Source organism: Rattus norvegicus, chromosome 5 (genome assembly GCF_036323735.1).
Source record: "Rattus norvegicus strain BN/NHsdMcwi chromosome 5, GRCr8, whole genome shotgun sequence".
NCBI lineage: Eukaryota > Metazoa > Chordata > Mammalia > Rodentia > Muridae > Rattus > Rattus norvegicus.
Genome location: NC_086023.1, coordinates 136,741,425 through 136,758,015, shown reverse-complemented (window position 1 = coordinate 136,758,015; position 16,591 = coordinate 136,741,425). Strand labels below are relative to the sequence as shown.

At 51.2% G+C, this 16,591-nt stretch overlaps 2 protein-coding genes across 9 annotated transcripts in view; both read left to right on the top strand.

Annotated features, from left to right (window-relative positions):
- Nucleotides 1-2,236, top strand: part of St3gal3 (ST3 beta-galactoside alpha-2,3-sialyltransferase 3) — a 202,302-nt gene extending 200,066 nt beyond the window's left edge. For 5 of the 6 annotated variants that reach the window (XM_006238715.4, XM_063288350.1, XM_006238716.4 and 2 more), the window contains one exon: nt 1,248-2,236. In XM_006238715.4, coding sequence (XP_006238777.1) covers nt 1,248-1,337 — 90 coding nt within the window. In that variant the 3' untranslated portion in view covers nt 1,338-2,236. 6 annotated transcript variants of the gene reach the window in all.
- Nucleotides 2,237-2,370: 134 nt separating this feature from the next.
- Nucleotides 2,371-7,828, top strand: Artn (artemin). Of its 3 annotated transcripts, none has more exons than XM_039110297.2 (5): nt 2,371-4,599; nt 4,819-5,989; nt 6,254-6,380; nt 6,723-6,861; nt 6,954-7,828. In XM_039110297.2, the coding sequence occupies exons 3-5, from the start codon at nt 6,321-6,323 to the stop codon at nt 7,427-7,429; spliced, it is 675 nt and encodes a 224-aa protein (XP_038966225.1). In that variant the 5' UTR covers nt 2,371-4,599; nt 4,819-5,989; nt 6,254-6,320; the 3' UTR covers nt 7,430-7,828. The 3 variants fall into 3 exon arrangements, with proteins under 3 accessions (XP_038966225.1, XP_038966227.1, NP_445849.1); NM_053397.1 differs by having other exon boundaries at nt 4,559-4,599; nt 4,819-4,967; XM_039110299.2 differs by lacking the exon at nt 4,819-5,989.
- The last annotated feature ends 8,763 nt before the right edge of the window (nt 7,829-16,591 follow it).

Genomic DNA, 16,591 nt, shown 5'->3' with positions numbered 1-16,591 from the left:
GGGAGATTTCTGGGAATCAGAAGGAATCCAGTCCCACTAAGCCCTGGGAAGTGGCATCTTCCCTAACTTAGTAGGATGCACTTTTTAAGTATATATCACTTTTGGTTTATTTTGTTCAAGGATGGTGGTAAAGGGCATTCCTTTAGCCTTTGGCAGCCAGCTGGTGAAACGGTCTTAGGAGATAGAGGTAAAAAGATAAAGGGTTCAAAGCCAGTGTGAGTTAGTGAGACACTGCTTTAGAACAATAAAGCACATGACTATATTGGCTCACACCTGTATCCCAGCATTCGGGAAGCTGAGGTATAAAGATCGTAAGCTTGAGACCAGCCTAGATAAGCAGTGAGTTTGAAGCCAGCCCAAGCTACTAAGTGAAACTCGATCTCAAAACCCCAGAGCAGGTGAGATGCATCAGTGAGTAAAAGCATTAGCCTGGGGTTGGGGATTTAGCTCAGTGGTAGAGCACTTACCTAGCAAGCGCAAGGCTCGGGGGGTGGGGGGGGAGCATTAGCCTGGTGACCTGAGTTCAGTCCCTGGAACCCACAGTAGAAGGAGGAAACCCACTGCCAAAGGTCATTCTTTGATCTCCAGTCAGGCCCATCCTCAAAGACGTACACATCATATACACACAGACACAGAGAGAAAGTTAACAATACATTGAAAACATACAAACATAAATAAATTTTTTTATGTTTAGCTTCAAAAAGGAGAACATTTTATAAAAGAAAGATGAGCTGTGCCCCTCAGGCTCCCTAGTTCCTGTACACGGGAAGAAGGCTTTCTGCTTAAGGCCTGGAGAACCGATTGCATCAGGCCAGAGAAGCAGCCCAGGCCCCTTGCTGTGCGGTCCAGTGACTCACCTCATTGCCTGAGGGTGTCTAGAACCCCAGTGCTGCCAAGGAGCTGTGGGCTGCTGTCTGAGGGAATGAGAGGCTGAGCACCCAGAGGACTGGGAAGCCAAGGCTGCTCAAGACTTGGAAGCGTCCCAGGGCAGAGTTCCTCTGGGGTGATGAGGAGGTGCCAGGCTTGTTTGTTGAGGGAAGCATTGTTAGTAGGAACACTCTATAACCCGGTTATCGTGATCTTGTAGGGAGACATCGGACAAATGTGTGCCTGTGTATTCCCAGTCACAGAGCTTCAGAGGGTGGGGACTGGAAGAGAGCACCATCATAGGGTTAAGCAAGGCTGTGTCCTAACAGCCAGCCCTCTAGATTTCCTACTTCATGACTTCTCCATCTCTCCCCTTCTAGTCCTGGACACACAACATCCAGCGAGAGAAAGAGTTTCTGCGGAAGCTAGTGAAAGCACGCGTCATCACTGACTTAAGCAGTGGTATCTGAGTGGGCCGGACACTGGGCCAGAGAGGCTCACGCCAGGACCAAGCTACTGCCACCTGCACAGGAGCCTTCCAACCCAGAGAAGGACAGTGCCAAGGGGCCCGAGGGCCAGTGAGGCCTTGGCAAGGCAACCAGAGCTGTGCCCACTACAGGGCAGCTTCAGAGACCAGCACCCTGCCTTGCAGTCTGGGTCCGTGAAGCCAGAGGGCCAGGAGGCCACTGGCTGTGGCCAGCAGGCCCAGCATGCAGGAGGTGGGACATTTGGTAGCAAGAGCGCTGCCAAAATCATTTCTCTAATCAGTGTTTGGTGTATTATCATTTCGTGAATTTGGGTATGGGGAGGGGAGGGATAATTTATTTTTTAATTAGTTGTCACATTTGGTCCACTTGTGCAGAAAGAGGCCCACTAGAGGGCCCAGCAGCAGTGGTACCAGTGAGCTCCCTCAAGGATGAAGTGTGGTGACCATGCTTCAGGGACAGGGAAGTGGATGGCATCTTATGTCAGCCAGCCGTCTCCAGCTCATGACACTCTTTGGCCTTCCTTTGGGGAGAAGATGGAGTACTCCCCCTCACCAGCCACCAGTGTCCCACAGGGGAACCCCAGAGCCATCCCTTTAAAGCCAACAGGACAGCTCTTGGTCAAGAGCAGAGAACTCAGGAGGCAAGCCTCAGACCAGCCTGACAGGAATGAATGGCTCGGTTCATAGCTGTCCCTACTCCATGGGGCAATGCTCCTTCCTGGACTGACCAACTGTCAGATGGTCTGGGTTTCTAGACGAGACTGCCAGCTCCATGGGTCCTACCCAGGACCAGCAGGAAGTGAGGCTCAAGGACCTTACCCAGGCTGCGGCAGCTGGCCCGGGCAGCCCTCACAGAAGCAATAAAGCTGTCCTCTGAATTCAGCCTCTTGTTGTTTTCTCTGAAGAGACAGAAACTTCACTGAACTCAAGGGTCTTCTCTGTAGCCCTGGACTCCTGAGTCCCTTTCACTTCCCATGTCTAGAGTAGGACCTTTGAGTCCTTTCAGCTTGGTAGTTAAGACTATTTACTGTTCTTGCAGAGGACAGGTTCAATTCCCATCACTTACCTGGAGGCTCACAATCATGTAACTCCAGTTCCAGGGGATCTGATGTCCCCTTCTGACCTCTAGGGCTCCTGTTGTATACATACACACATTCAGGCACACAAACACAAAATTAATTAAAAGACCAGCAGAAGAGGCCCACAGAACACAGAGAAATTCACAGACCTCTGTTCCTACCATCCATGGCTCCCCTTAAAAGTGAATATGGCCCACTCCCCATTTGCACTTCAGCAGAAAACAGGAAAGCCCCCAAGCCGGCCCTAGGCACCCCTGGTAACTTTAGTAAGGACATCCCTGCCCCTTTTCACCCCCTTAGGACTCTGGAATCTGACCCCTCTTAAGGCAAGCCCAGGTAAGTCTGAGAATCAAAGATACATCCTGACCTGTTATGACAGAAGTAGCTTCCTGTCAGACACTGGCCACTATGGCAGTAAGTGGGACACGTAGCTTCAGCTACATGCCTGTCAGTGGTAGCCCTAGCTGAAAAGACCACCTCAGTTCAACAGTGAGTTGCATGAGAAAAGAGAACAGGCTGTTCAATGCCTGTGTGTCGTGTGCCCGTCCGTGTTGTCCCATGTACCTCATTCCATTCAGTCCTGCAGAGCCTGAGGACAGCCCTCACAGACGTCAGCCTCAAGCACTGCACAGAACTTCTCTCTCAAAATCAGGCTAGGAACCCTGACTGTGTGCCAGAATCGCAGGTGAAGGCCTGGAAATTTACACCTGCCCACCCCAAGGTTCTGATTCAGATCTGGGTTGGGGCCCAGATGTGGGTAGTTCTTAAAGTTCTACAGAGCTGCTGGTACATAGCCAGGGTACATCTGGTCCATGCACATTCCCTGGGTACCCTTCCTCACTCCCAGCATCTGTTTTTGTAGGTATTGGTTAGCAAATACCAAATTGCCATCACCTATCACCTAGCCCCACTGCCTTTACTTTACTCCTGGGTACACATTCAGCTCCTTCCAGGGCATGTCTCAGGAGAGTCCACAGATCTTTCTAATTCAGCATGTCCAACACTCTTTTCACATGACCCCCTCCCTCCACATCTGAACCTCTCCTGGGAAGAGCCAATTCCTAGAATTCATCCTTCTGTGGTCACCCAGGCCAACGCTAAAGGCACACCTTTGTTCATTTTACCACCTCACTTTGTCCAATTAGGCAAAAGGGAATGTTGGGGAATGGGTTCTGGAACCCCCAACTCCCTACAACCCTGGTCAGGGTTTATCCTATTGGCCCCAGCAGCCTGCACCCCTCTTCTGTCTTGTTTATCTCAAAACCACACTCCGGTGCAGTCATTCAACGAAAACCCGTGTCCGACCACACTCAGACTCCGTCAGTTGTTCCCCAGCATCTTCGTGATGAGCTCCGGACTTGTTAGTAGAACCTTCCTGATCATGGCCATCAACCAACCTCCAGACACCTGTCAGTCAAATTGCCTTATCGCACCTCAGACTCCAGTTCAGTACTCTGAGGTCCTCTGATTCTTCACCCCTAGTCCCACACACACTATCGTTCACTGAGTGTGCGTGAGTTCCTCTGAAGCCCAGGCCCTGAAACTGAACAAACAAACTAGTCTCCCCTTGGACTGTGGGAGCCCAACGCAGAGCCCTGCCGCTCCGAGGCAACTGAGCCTTCTGGGGTGGGGGCGAAGGGATCCCAGAGCCACTATTTGATGATGCAGAGTAGCTAGCCAGACCCCCCACGACTGCTCAGCCCAAGCTGGAACTCTCCTCCAGGCTGCCCCTCCTTCGGCCCCCTCCCTCGCTCTCTCCCGCCCTCAGCCAGGCCTCCCAGTTCCCTACTTTGCGTGACTACCAACTTCGAATTCCCAGTTTCAGCGTCTCGCTGCAGCCCGCGATCTCTACTCTGCCTCCTGGGGTCTTCTCCAAATGTCTAGCCCCCATCTAGGGGGACCTAACCTAGCCAGCGGGGACCGGATCCGGAGGGTGGAGCAGCCAGGTGAGCCCTGAAAGGTGGGGCGGGGCGGGGGCGCTCTGGGCCCCACCCCGGGATCTGGTGACGCCGGGGCTGGAATTTGACACCGGACGGCGGCGGGCAGGAGGCTGCTGAGGGATGGAGTTGGGCTCGGCCCCCAGATGCGGCCCGCGGGCTCTGCCAGCAACAAGTCCCTCGGGCACCAGCCCTCGCTACGACTGGGGCTTGGAGCCCTGCACCCGAGGTAAGCCAGCCTCCTTGCCCATCCCCTTGATGGACGCTCAAATGGCAGGAAAAAGGGCAGAAAGGTCTTCCTCCCCCTTTTCTCTCAGCCTCTCTCTTCTGGGCCCTCAGCGCAGCTCTTTGCCCCTCCCAGCCCCTCCAGCTCCTCTTGTCGCTAGCCTGTTGGACTGTGTTAACCCTCCTGGCTGGCTGTAATGTGAGGCTCCCGCTGCCGCCACAGGGCACAGACCGGCTGCCAAGGCCCCACTTTTAACTAAAAGAGGCGCTGCCAGGTGCACAATTCTGGGCATGATCCATTTGAGCTTCGGGGGAAAGCCCAGCACTGGTCCCAGGGAAGGTGCCTAGAAGGACACGGAGCGGACCCCTTTGGTAAGTATACGGCTGGTGGATAGGGGTGGCAAGGGCTGGAGGACCAAATATCCCAAATGGTAAGAAAGGAGAAACTGATCAGAGCTGTCCTCGAGGAGTCCCCGACTTGCTCCTAGGCTCCCCCTAGCGCAGATACCCCTAAGGCTGCCTTGCCTGACTTTCGCTCCATCTGGGAGAATAGTAACCAGCTTGGTCTCTGGGGATTTGAATCTAGTTAGCCAACAGGCACACACCTAGTTTTGGAGGACCACTTCCTAGATTAAGGCCTAGGAGATATGTGTCTTGTCCTGGAGTCGTCATGTGTAGCTCCCCCTCCCCATGGATTCTGTGTGTCAGCAGAAGGATGGAGGGTTACATCTGGGACCCAAGAAGAGTCTAGCTAATGAGAATTCTTGAAAGCTCTTAGGGTCCCAGAGCGGTGGGCTCACTGGTGGTACCGGCTGGGATCAGAAAGGATGGTTCATGGAGGAAACTCCTAGAAGCAAGGCTGGGGTGCCAGATCCACCGAAGGCAGATGGCCTAGGCTTGACCGGGCTTTCAGAACGGTTCGGCCCTCTGAGACCAGGTTGGTGTGGAGGACTAGGTGGTCCTTCGGGAAATGGCTCAGACCTAAATGTGCAGAGCGTGTGCAAAAGCCCCCTCCCCTTAAGTCCACAGGCTTGACAAGCTCTGCCCCCTGGTGGCCACAGGAAGCCATGGTCCAGGCCCTGTGTTTTTCAGAAGGACCGTCCTTTCCCCAGATAATAGACAAAGTCTTGGAAGACATCTGTGGGCATAAGAGAGAACTCAGGTGACACCGGGTCCAGAACAAAGATTACAGGAGGTCTAGGCTCCCAGTCATCAGATAACCCAGTGACCAACTGACACTCAAATTCTCCAGGGCTCTGCTTCCTCCCCTGAGATGTGGAGTGAATGCTGAGCATGGAGCGGAGGGAGCTCAAGTTACCACTTTCTCCAGCCACCCTGGTACCTTCAGCCCTGAAGTACAGAGCAGAAGGGTCTTAGAAGACAGGACCACAGCTGTGAGTCTCCCCTGTGACCTTAGACAATCTCTAAGCTCAGCTGAGGCTTGTGTGCCAATGTGGAGAAGTGAGCCATTGACCTTGTGGAATCTTGAAGGAAGAGGTCCTGCCAATCATCTAACACACAGCAAGGTTCTCCCTGCAGTCACTGCTTCTGAGCTGACTCTAGAAACTCCAAACTCCAAACTCCAGGGTAACTTTGAGAGACTAAAGTAGGAGGGGGAATACCCCAAAAGATAACTAACTCGTCTTTCAATTTGCAAGCTGCCTCAAGAAGAGGGTGGGGAAACAGATCCACGAAGGCTGATGGGAGCTCCTGGAGTTGAAAGCGATGGAACTGGGACTTGGAGAGCCTACTGCATTGTCCCACTGCCTCCGGCCTAGGTGGCAAGTGAGTGTTCCCTTGCGTTTCCAAGCTGGCTTCAGTTGGGAAAAAGAGAGTAGGACATGGCTTGGGCCAGCAGGACTCAGACATGAAAGGGGAAATGCCAAGAGAGAAGGGCCAGTCATAAGAAGAAAGGAACGGGATTTCTCTGACCGGTCAATACCCTCGGGTAATTCCTCCCCTGGGCTCCTGGGAGCAGCAAATGCCTATTAGACCTAAGCTTTTCCTTACACTCTGCCACCCGGCTAGGAGCCTGACTAGACCGGTCTCTGATCTAATCAAGACAAGACACCCCCCAACCCCTCAAGTGCCCTGTTCCTCCCTGAGTCTCCTCTTTTCTCTATGCAGCCAGCCTTGTGGCCAACCCTAGCTGCTCTAGCCCTGCTGAGCAGCGTCACAGAAGCTTCCCTGGACCCAATGTCCCGCAGCCCCGCCTCTCGCGATGTTCCCTCGCCGGTCCTGGCGCCCCCAACAGACTACCTACCTGGTAAGTGAGAGCGCGACAGGGCGGGGTAGGGGCGAGGCTAACTCTACACACCTCCCACCCACACTTCCGAAAGTGACTAAGTCTCATTCCAGGGGGACACACCGCACATCTGTGCAGCGAAAGAGCCCTGCGACCACCGCCGCAGTCTCCTCAGCCCGCACCCCCACCACCCGGTCCCGCGCTCCAGTCTCCTCCCGCTGCGCTCCGCGGGGCACGCGCGGCGCGTGCAGGAACCCGGAGCAGCCGCGCACGGGCTACAGATGCGCGCGGCTGCCGCCTGCGCTCACAGCTGGTGCCGGTGAGCGCTCTCGGCCTGGGCCACAGCTCCGACGAGCTGATACGTTTCCGCTTCTGCAGCGGTTCGTGCCGCCGAGCACGCTCCCCGCACGATCTCAGCCTGGCCAGCCTGCTGGACGCCGGGGCCCTGCGGTCGCCTCCCGGGTCCCGGCCGATCAGCCAGCCCTGTTGCCGGCCCACTCGCTATGAGGCCGTCTCCTTCATGGACGTGAACAGCACCTGGAGAACCGTGGACCATCTCTCCGCCACCGCCTGCGGCTGTCTGGGCTGAGGATGATCTTCAAGCTTTTGCACACTGGACCCATATGTCGCCCTACCTGGAACAGCCCCACGGGGCCTCACTAGCTAGGAGCCTCAACTCAACAGGAAGTGGAAGCTGCAGAGCTCAGGCCTCAGGCCGATGAGGGACAGACAGAGCCTGGAAAGATGACCGAACCACTGACCAACAGTCCCAAGGTGTTCATGGATCCCAGCTCTACAGACAGCAGAAACCTCAGCTAAAGAGAACTCCTCTGGGTGAATCCAGAAATGGCCCTAGGACCTCGGGAGTGCATTTTGAGGAGATATATTGTAGTCGCGTTGCTGGACCAGCCTGTGCTGAAACCAGCCTTGTGTTCACTTGTGGAAGCCGAAGCCCTATTTATTATTTCTAAATTATTTATTTACTTTGCTGGTTTGTCAGATCCTTTCCGGGACATGGGGGATGGGTAGAAGAAGCTAGATGAAGTTGTACCCCCCCCCCATCCACATAGGTGACAAAGATGCACAGTTCTCAGTATTTGAGGGCTGGGTTACCTATGGGAAATAAACAATGTAGCTTTCTGTGGGGAAAGGCCACCCTGTGACCACTGGCACCTTTGAGGCCCCTGCCTAGTGGGTAAAGACACAGAAAAGCATGTTTTGTCCCACTCCATCAGTGTCAGTGTCTTGCCATGCAAGGACTTATCTTTTTTTTTTTTTTTTTTTGGTTCTTTTTTTCGGAGCTGGAGACTGAACCCAGGGCCTTGTGCTTCCTAGGCAAGCGCTCTACCACTGAGCTAAATCCCCAACCCCGCAAGGACTTAAGTTGAAGGCTCTCTGACAGGGGCACTCGCTGCTTTACTTACAAGTCAACCCCTTAAGCAACCCAGGGCAAGAGAATATCTGAAGAAGGGCTGAGGATACGAGAGGGGCCAGGGTAGGGGTGGGGAGGGTGCTGGTTCATGGGAAGGAAGTACAGAGCTTTGTGAGGATAGGAACAAAGGAAAGTGCTGAGGGTCTCGACAGAGTGTGAATTTTGGGTGGTGGATAAGCATATCCATTTATTCACCCAGCAAACAGTGACAGTGTCAGCTACTATGTAGACACTAAAGGTGCAGAAGTGAGGCTGGAGGTGTAGCTCCGTTGGTGGGATGCCTGCCTAGCATGCTCAAAGCCCTTGGCTTGATTCCCTGCATCACATAAACAAGAGTGTCGTGGCACACGCCCACAATACCAGCACTCAAGAGACAGAAGCAGAGGGATCAGAAACTCAAGGGCATCCTTAGCTAAATATTGAGTCCTAGGCTAGCCTGGGCTACATGACAGTCCGTCTCAAGGAAAGAAGATCTAGAAGTAAAAGGAACATAATCTCTCCTTAAGTTCGAACCAGGAAAGACAGACAATAAACAAGCAATGACATACGTAGCCATTTAAGTCGATGTGGCTGATGAGATGAAAGGCAACTGGAAGCTAAGACTTTCTTCTGGAAAGGAAGTCAGTGTTAACCCTTCGTCATCTCCAAACGGTCAGTGCAATCATCTGAGCTTTTCTGTGGGGCCCTGGAAACCGTGTCTCAGACACGGTGTGATGGCGGGTGCATTGTAATCCAGCACTTGAGGTTTGGAGGCAGGAGGATCAGTTCAAGATCATCCTCAGCTATACAGCCAAGTTCCGGTCCATCCTGGGCTCCATGATACCATGTCTGAAAAAATGGAAGGAAGAAAGGAAAGAAGGAAGGAAGGAAGGAGGGCGGTCTTCCTGGTCCTATGCATTTGCACTGAGTATTCTGCTTTAAAACAAGACAGGGCACTTTTTATTTTTATTTTTTGTGTGTATGTGTGGAGGCCAGAGGTCAACAACCTGTCTTCCTCAGTTGCTTTCTGCCTTAAGTCCTGAGGCATAGTCTCTCTTTGGACCTAACACTGGCCAATCTGTTTAGGTTGGCTGGCTAGAAAACCCAGGGGTTCTCCTATTTCTACCTCCTCAGCTCTGGGATTACAAGCATGTAACTTTTAATTGTAATTTTATTTTGTTTATCTTATTTTTGTGTGCTCGGGTAGGCGAACACACCATAGCACACATCTGGAAGTCAGGGAACAACTCATGGGAGTCAGCTCCCTCCTGCCACCGTGGGGTCATGGGATCAAACTAAGATCATTAGACTTGGTGCCATCTTGCTTTACCAGCAGAGGCATCTTGCTTGAGCCTCAGTACTGGACTCCTATGAAGGTGAAGACAGTCACATTCAGATCCTTGCGTCTCGTGTTTGTGTCGCATGCACTTTACCGACTGACCAGTTCCAGGGCCTCTGAGATAGGTACATTTGGAAAAGGTGTTGTCTCCTAACAACCAGGGTTATTGGGAGGCATTGCTTGTCTGGAGCAGAGGCAGGAGGCCTGGGTGGGCTAGGTTTGTGAGCTGTTAGCAGTGAGGTTTAGCCAGGGTATATGAGAGCCCACAGGCAAGGCTAGGTTGAAGGCAGGATCCCAGACAGTTAGGCTATTTAACAATGTCTGCAGAGTCCTTCCTTCCCACCTTGAGTTTGCCAGCTTTGCCTTCACCCAGGCTGCAAAGAAGAAGCAAGAGATCAGAGGACTGGGCCCATTCTGGGTCAAAAAGGCAAGCAAAGGGGTTGGGGATTTAGCTCAGTGGTAGAGTGCTTGCCTAGCAAGCGCAAGGCCCTGGGTTCAGTCCCCAGCTCCGGGGGGAAAAAAAAAAAAAAAAGAAGGCAAGCAAAATCTGTGCTCTCTTCTGTCGTCTCCACCCTAGTTCTACATGCTCCCTAAACCTTGGTGGGTTTGTACCCTCAGACATGCCTTTGGCCCCTTTCTCCACTGCCAAACTGACTGAAATGCCTCAGTACACGCGCGCGCGAACACACACACACACACACACACACACACACACACACACACACACACACACATGCCTTGAAGAAAAGATTGTCCAAGAGCCTCACCGCTCACAGAGGGCTGTTTGAAGGGGTTGGGAACGTTCAATTCTAAGATGATTTTGGCTAGGGAGATCCCTGCTGAGGAGACTTTGAGCTTAGTGCCAAAAGCTGTCAATGAGCACTGCTGTTCTGGACCATTCATGAGGATGTTCACAGTGAGAGGCCCAGATCCCAGCCCAAGCCAAGTGCTGGGTCTTGTCAACTTCTTTCTTTCTTTCTTTCTTTCTTTCTTTCTTTCTTTCTTTCTTTCTCTCTCTCTCTCTCTCTCTCTCTCTCTCTCTCTTTTTTGGGGGGTAGTGTTTGCTTGTTTGTTTATTTTGAGATAAGTTCTTACTCTAGCTCTATCTTGCTTCATACTTGCAGCAATCCTCCTGCTTCAGCATCCCCAAGCATAAGAGGTACGGTCAACCATGCCCAGCAAAGTGCTGGCTCTTGACATACCCCAAGCTGCCAATCCTTGAGGAATAGAGTCCACCTCCAACTTGAAGCCGCATTGTGCTTACAGCCTGGTACCTCCTCCAAGATGGACGACTCATTCATTCCCTCCAGAAATCAGCATCCCTTTCCAAGCCCAACCACCAGCTCGTTCTTGAAAATGATGCTTCTGGTTCAAAGAAACAGCAGCAGGGCTGCCCCTGATTGATTGCAAGCTAGCCAAGGTAACCAGTCACGTGACCAGCCTAGGCAGCACACCGGGCTCCTGGAGGTTCAGGGTGCTTTGTAGCTCCATTTCTGACCCCGATCTATGTTTCACTTACAAAACCACACTTCTTAGAACCTACCACCAATTTCCTCTGAACACGAATGCTTCTATTTTTTTTTTTTTTTTTGGAGCTGGGGACCGAACCTAGGGCCTTGCGCTTGCTAGGCAAGCGCTCTACCACTGAGCCAAATCCTCAACCCCACGAATGCTTCAAGATGTGTTTTTCTACCAGTAGGAAACACCTCAAACCTTCCTCTAGGTTCATTTCATCTGGGATGCGAGGTTCTGGGTTCCACTCTCTCCCCTGTGCCCAGTGCCCAGTGCCCAGTTACCTGCCCTGGCCCTTATCAGGGACTCTTGTTTTCCCACCCCAAGAACCCTAACTTATCCCTGGCCATAGGTCCCTATGGTGTAGTGTCTGGGCAGTGACTGGGGTCTCGGCTTGAAAAGGAAAGAAAGTTGAGAAAAAAAGATTTAAGAGACTTTGTGCCCCATGTTTGTATCTTTGTCATTCTCAGAAGAGTCCCAACTTACCTTGAAATAGAGCCTTCTGAGAAGACCAGTGAAAGCTATGGCCGAAAGGTTACTGATATATGCACATCTGGTCAGGAAACTTAGGTGTGTGTGTGGTGGTGGGGCAGGGGACACCCTCTGAGTCTCAGTCACAGGCCCCATGGAGTCCTTGGTGCTCATGTGATGCCCCATTCTAGGTATCTTATGTAGCTGGATTGATTTCTCTGGACGTCCCTGGGCTCTGATATCAGGACCCCATCAATTATTTATAGTACACCCCACACTTTAGCCTTTCTCTACTGCACATCTCCTCTGAATTTATACTGACCAGAATAGAATCGCATAAAAAGAACTGATATGGGAACTGTGGAGCATGGGGCAGGAGTGTCTGCTCTGACTTTCCTTTTCTAAAAGAGACTTTTCTGAGTTTCAGGGACCTCAATGGCCGCTTCCTAGACAACTTACCTTGGCTCTCTGATCCCACATCCTCTGGTTCCCTCTTACTACCCCGGCTGCTCCTTCTGACTATGTTTGGGTTCCTCTTCTTTTCTCTGCATTTTATGTGGTGGGAGGGCTCTGTAACTGGACAGCACCCTCCCGCCACATTATCTACTCTCAGGGTTTCAGTTCCTGTCCGCTGTGCTAACAGTGCTCGCACACGTTTACCTTCATCCCAGGCCCGTCTGAACCCTAAGCAATCCAGTGCTTACCCGTTTATCTTCAAGCTTCCCGATGTCTTCTGACCTTCAACTCCGCTCTCCATCCCTGTCCACCTTCTGTGTACTTCACATTCATAACTCTCCCTGCTTTCCAGCTTCCTGACCACTCTAGTATTCCCCTGCTTAGCAACCCTGACCTGAATGAAGGCACAAGACAGGAATGTGGGCAACGTCCTACACTCCTTGAGCTCATCCACTGACCTTAAAACAGCTGCTGCTTCCGTTGGCTGCTCACTGGAGTTATATGCTAAACCTCCGTTGCTGAAGATGCCATGCTCTCTGGCTTGTAGGACGTGGAGAAATAAAGCTTCCTCCCTGCTGGCTGGTACCACAGAATTCTGTGCAGGCTGCTGGAAGAGAGTCACCATCAACAGCCTTCTTAGTTGTAAGCCTCACATGCTGCACTACTGACAGGCCGGGCAACATGAACCCATGGGTGAAAGAGGGGCGAGCCTGGTACGGGAGTAAATTCCTGATGGAATTTGAGGCCCACCACCCAAGGGAACATTCATATCTGTCATTGTAAACCTAGTCAGAAATCCACGGCTGGGAAACTCATAGGCCCTAATGGGAACACTGCCTCTGTTGTTTTGCCCACAAATTGCCTTCCAAATCGCTATGTTTATGCCTCTGGGGTAGTACCCCTGTCAGTCAGTTTTGGTCAGAGAAGCTTCTTTTTGTGGTGGGCATCAGTAACTGCAGAGATTCATCCTGGGTCAGCAATGAGATGAGTCTTGGATGCTCAGCCCTAAGTGGGACGTCCATACAACAGCCTCCAAGACTCAGGGGAACGATAGAAGAGGGGAAGCAAAGAGTGCAAGTCAGCATTTGGTTATCTGCACAATATTTGTTCCATCAGCACCCGGAGGGGCTCATGAGGCCGCATCTCTCCAGGAGGATTTAGTCAGTTACTGGTTCATGGAGAAGGTATTGCCGGGCTTTTGGAGGTCCCTCTTGGGGGTTAATAGTAAAGACATGGAGACATTTGTATGGTATAAGGCTGTTGGCCTGTTTGCTGGGGCGGTCTCTCAGTGAGCTAGCTCTCTAACTCAAGGGACTCCCCTGCCAGAGTCCCCACCTCTGCTTTCCCTCCCTGCCCTGCATCCATTCTGCTCTCAGCCCTCTGCCGCTCTCTGCCTGCCTCAGCTAAAGTGGACAACTCAGTTTTCCTCAAACACCAGGCTTCTTTCTCGTACAAAAAAGCTATTAGCATAGAGGGAGAGATTTCCCAGCCACTCACTCTGAACCAATCAGCAGCCAGCCTGACAACATCTGTAGTTGCCTCTTGGCCAGACCGAGGGCTACTGTGACCTCTGACAGGCAGCTTGTCTCTTTTGTGGGTGGGGGCAGATGAGGAAGCAGCAAACATTTACATATCCTGCCAGCCTGGGGCCACAGTACCTGCATCGCAAATAACAATTGAAAATACATGGGCACACCAGTATAACCAGTTGATACAATATGTGTGTGGGGGTTTAAGTCACCCCAACAGGAGGGAGAGACATTTTCTTCAGTGGTAAATGGAGAGAGAGAGAGAGAGAGAGAGAGAGAGAGAGAGAGATTAGTTGGAAAAAGGAATTATCAGTGGAAAATGGAGAGGAATATATTTCAAATACATTACATGTAAATATGTGTGTGAAAATGTCACAGTGAAACCATTCTATATAAAACTAATATGTGCTAATAAAACCTTATTTTCATTTTTTTGTTTATGTTTGTTTTTTGAGACAGGGCTTCTCTACATGGTCCTGGCTGTCCCAGAACTTAGACTAGGCTGATTCAAATTTAGAGACCCACCTGCCTCTGTTGAGTGCTGGGATTAAAGGTGTGCACCACCATGCCTAGCCTAAAACATTAAAACAAAACCAAACAAAACCCCTAAACTACATTAAACTCTTGGGCTTACAGTATGGCTTCTCTCTGTGTATTGATTAAACGTTGCCCAACATAGAGCCTTCTAGCAGAAACACAGTTAGGCAAGTATGAGTAAGGCTGGTATACCATCAGGAGGAGCAGCTTTGTAAACCTGGGGAGGAAACAGATTAAGACAAGGGCAGGAGACACCATGCAGGGCTTTAGTGCTATACTATGGAGCTTGGGTTTTGTCCTGAGGGACCACTAAAGGGTTCCGAGTGGGTACAGTTAAGGCATAGGTGCTGGTCGGACTCTGTCAATTTCATGCGTATGTCTGAGTTTACCTAGACAAACCTGTGAAGGAAGACTCTCGGTTGAAGAATTGTCCCCATCAAATTACCCTGTGGGTCTGTCTGTGAGGCAGTTTCTTGGTTCTTTTTTTTTTTCCGGAGCTGGGGACCGAACCCAGGGCCTTGCGCTTCCTAGGTAAGCCCTCTACCACTGAGCTAAATCCCCAGCCCTGGCAGTTTCTTGACTAATGACTGATGTGGGTGGCAAGTGGTCCTGGGTTCCATTAGCAAGCCGAGCAAACTCTGGAAGTTGAGCCAGGAAGCAGTGCTCCTCTGTGGTTGGTCTCTTCCTTAGTTTCTGCCTCCAGTTTCTGCTTCTGCCCCTGCCTTGACTTTCCTCTCTACAATGGACTGTGGTCAGAGCGTGTAAGCCCCAGTATTATCAGAAAAGTGAATGGAGACAGTATGCTTGGGATGGATCGTTGGCTCCCCTGTACAGTGATGGGGATGTTAAGGGGGAGTCAGGGGTCTCTTTTCAGTTGCTATTCTCATTGATAGAATATTTCCAAAACAGACACAGAAGGAAGCATGGGGATGTTTTCTTTAGAGTCAGAGAGAAAGAAGCTGATAGTCCCAACAACTGCTGGAGGGTGGCGGGGATGGGGACAGGGGTAGGAGTGGGAGTGGGATGGAGAGGAGACAAAGTTATGCCTTTTGCCTTAGGCAGGGAGGTTGGCAAGCAGCTGAAGAAAGGCGGGATGTCTGCAGGGAGCCGGTGAGAAAGTACAGAGTCTCAGAGAAAGCAAGCTTGGGCTTTTGGCCAGCATCGGAAAAAAACAAGATAGAGAGAAAAGGAAGAGTGGATACTCAAGTTATGTCTCAAACTCCAGGCTAGGCAGTGGAGATCTACAAGGAACTGCTGTGAGAGACAACCTCTTGGAGGGCCAGGGTACAGGATTCCACTAAGTGGATAACTCCTCCCATCCATCCTCTCAGCTATCTTCAGGTGAATCAACTGTCCCCAGGGGCGGTCTCCTCGCTAGCCGATTGGTGGGTCCAATTAGACCAACTTCCTGAAAACTCCGTTTATTCATTCATTCATTCATTCATTCATTCATTCATTTTGTGTATGTGTTGGGGGGGGGGGCGTGCACACAGGTGGTGTTTAAAGCTCATAAGCAAGGGACTTATCCTCACTGGTCTCCAAGCTTCAAGTGACTTACCAGGAACAGAGAAAGTGAGGTAAAGTTGCCCTTAACTGTAAACACAAAGAAAACACAGCAGCCATGCGGTGGCTTTACAGGACAAATCTCTCACCCATCTGCCAAAGAAGCGAAGGCCTCATGGCTGGAAACTGGAAAGACACGTTTGTTTGTTTTTTTTTTTTTGTTTGTTTTGTTTTTGTTGTTGTTGTTTTGTTTTTTAAAGATTTATTATTTAATTGAGTACACTGTAGCTGTCTTCCAGACACACCAGAAGAGGGCATCAGATCCCATTCTAGATGGTTGTGAGCCGCCATGTGGTTGCTGGGATTTGAACTCAGGACCACTGGAAGAGCAGTCAGTGCTCTTAACCACTGAGCCACCTCTTCAGCCCCACATTCGTTTTTTTTTTTTTTTTAAAACCAGGTCTAAGAAGAGAATTTCACTCTGTGATGTCACCCGTCCACCTTGCCAACCATTAGGCTACCTTTGAGGATTCCTATCTCTGAGAAACCTTCAGCCAGCAGCAGACCTGGCATGGTTCACACCCTAAGGCCTGGAGTCAGTTCTTTCTTTTGGCTCCCTGACTCCCTCCCTTTGAAGTCTCCTACCTTTACCCTCTTCCCTTTCCTCCTTCAGTTTCCTCCACACTTCGGACAGATTTTTCTAAAATGTAAATGTATCATGAGTGCTGATCTGAAAAGCCATCTAAGTCTCATATGCAGTTAGGGACATGTCTACACTCCTGCAGGGTTTTACCGCCCTGCACTGCTCCTCACAACCACCTGTCAGTCATCCCCTCCCTCCTCCACATCCTCACAGCGTCCCTTTTTTTTTGGGGGGGGGTCTTTTTTTTCGGAGCTGGAGCTGGGGACCGAACCCAGGGCCTTGTGCTTCCTAGTCAAGCGCTCTACCACTGAGCTAAATCCCCAACCCCTCCTCACAGTGTCCCTTAAGCA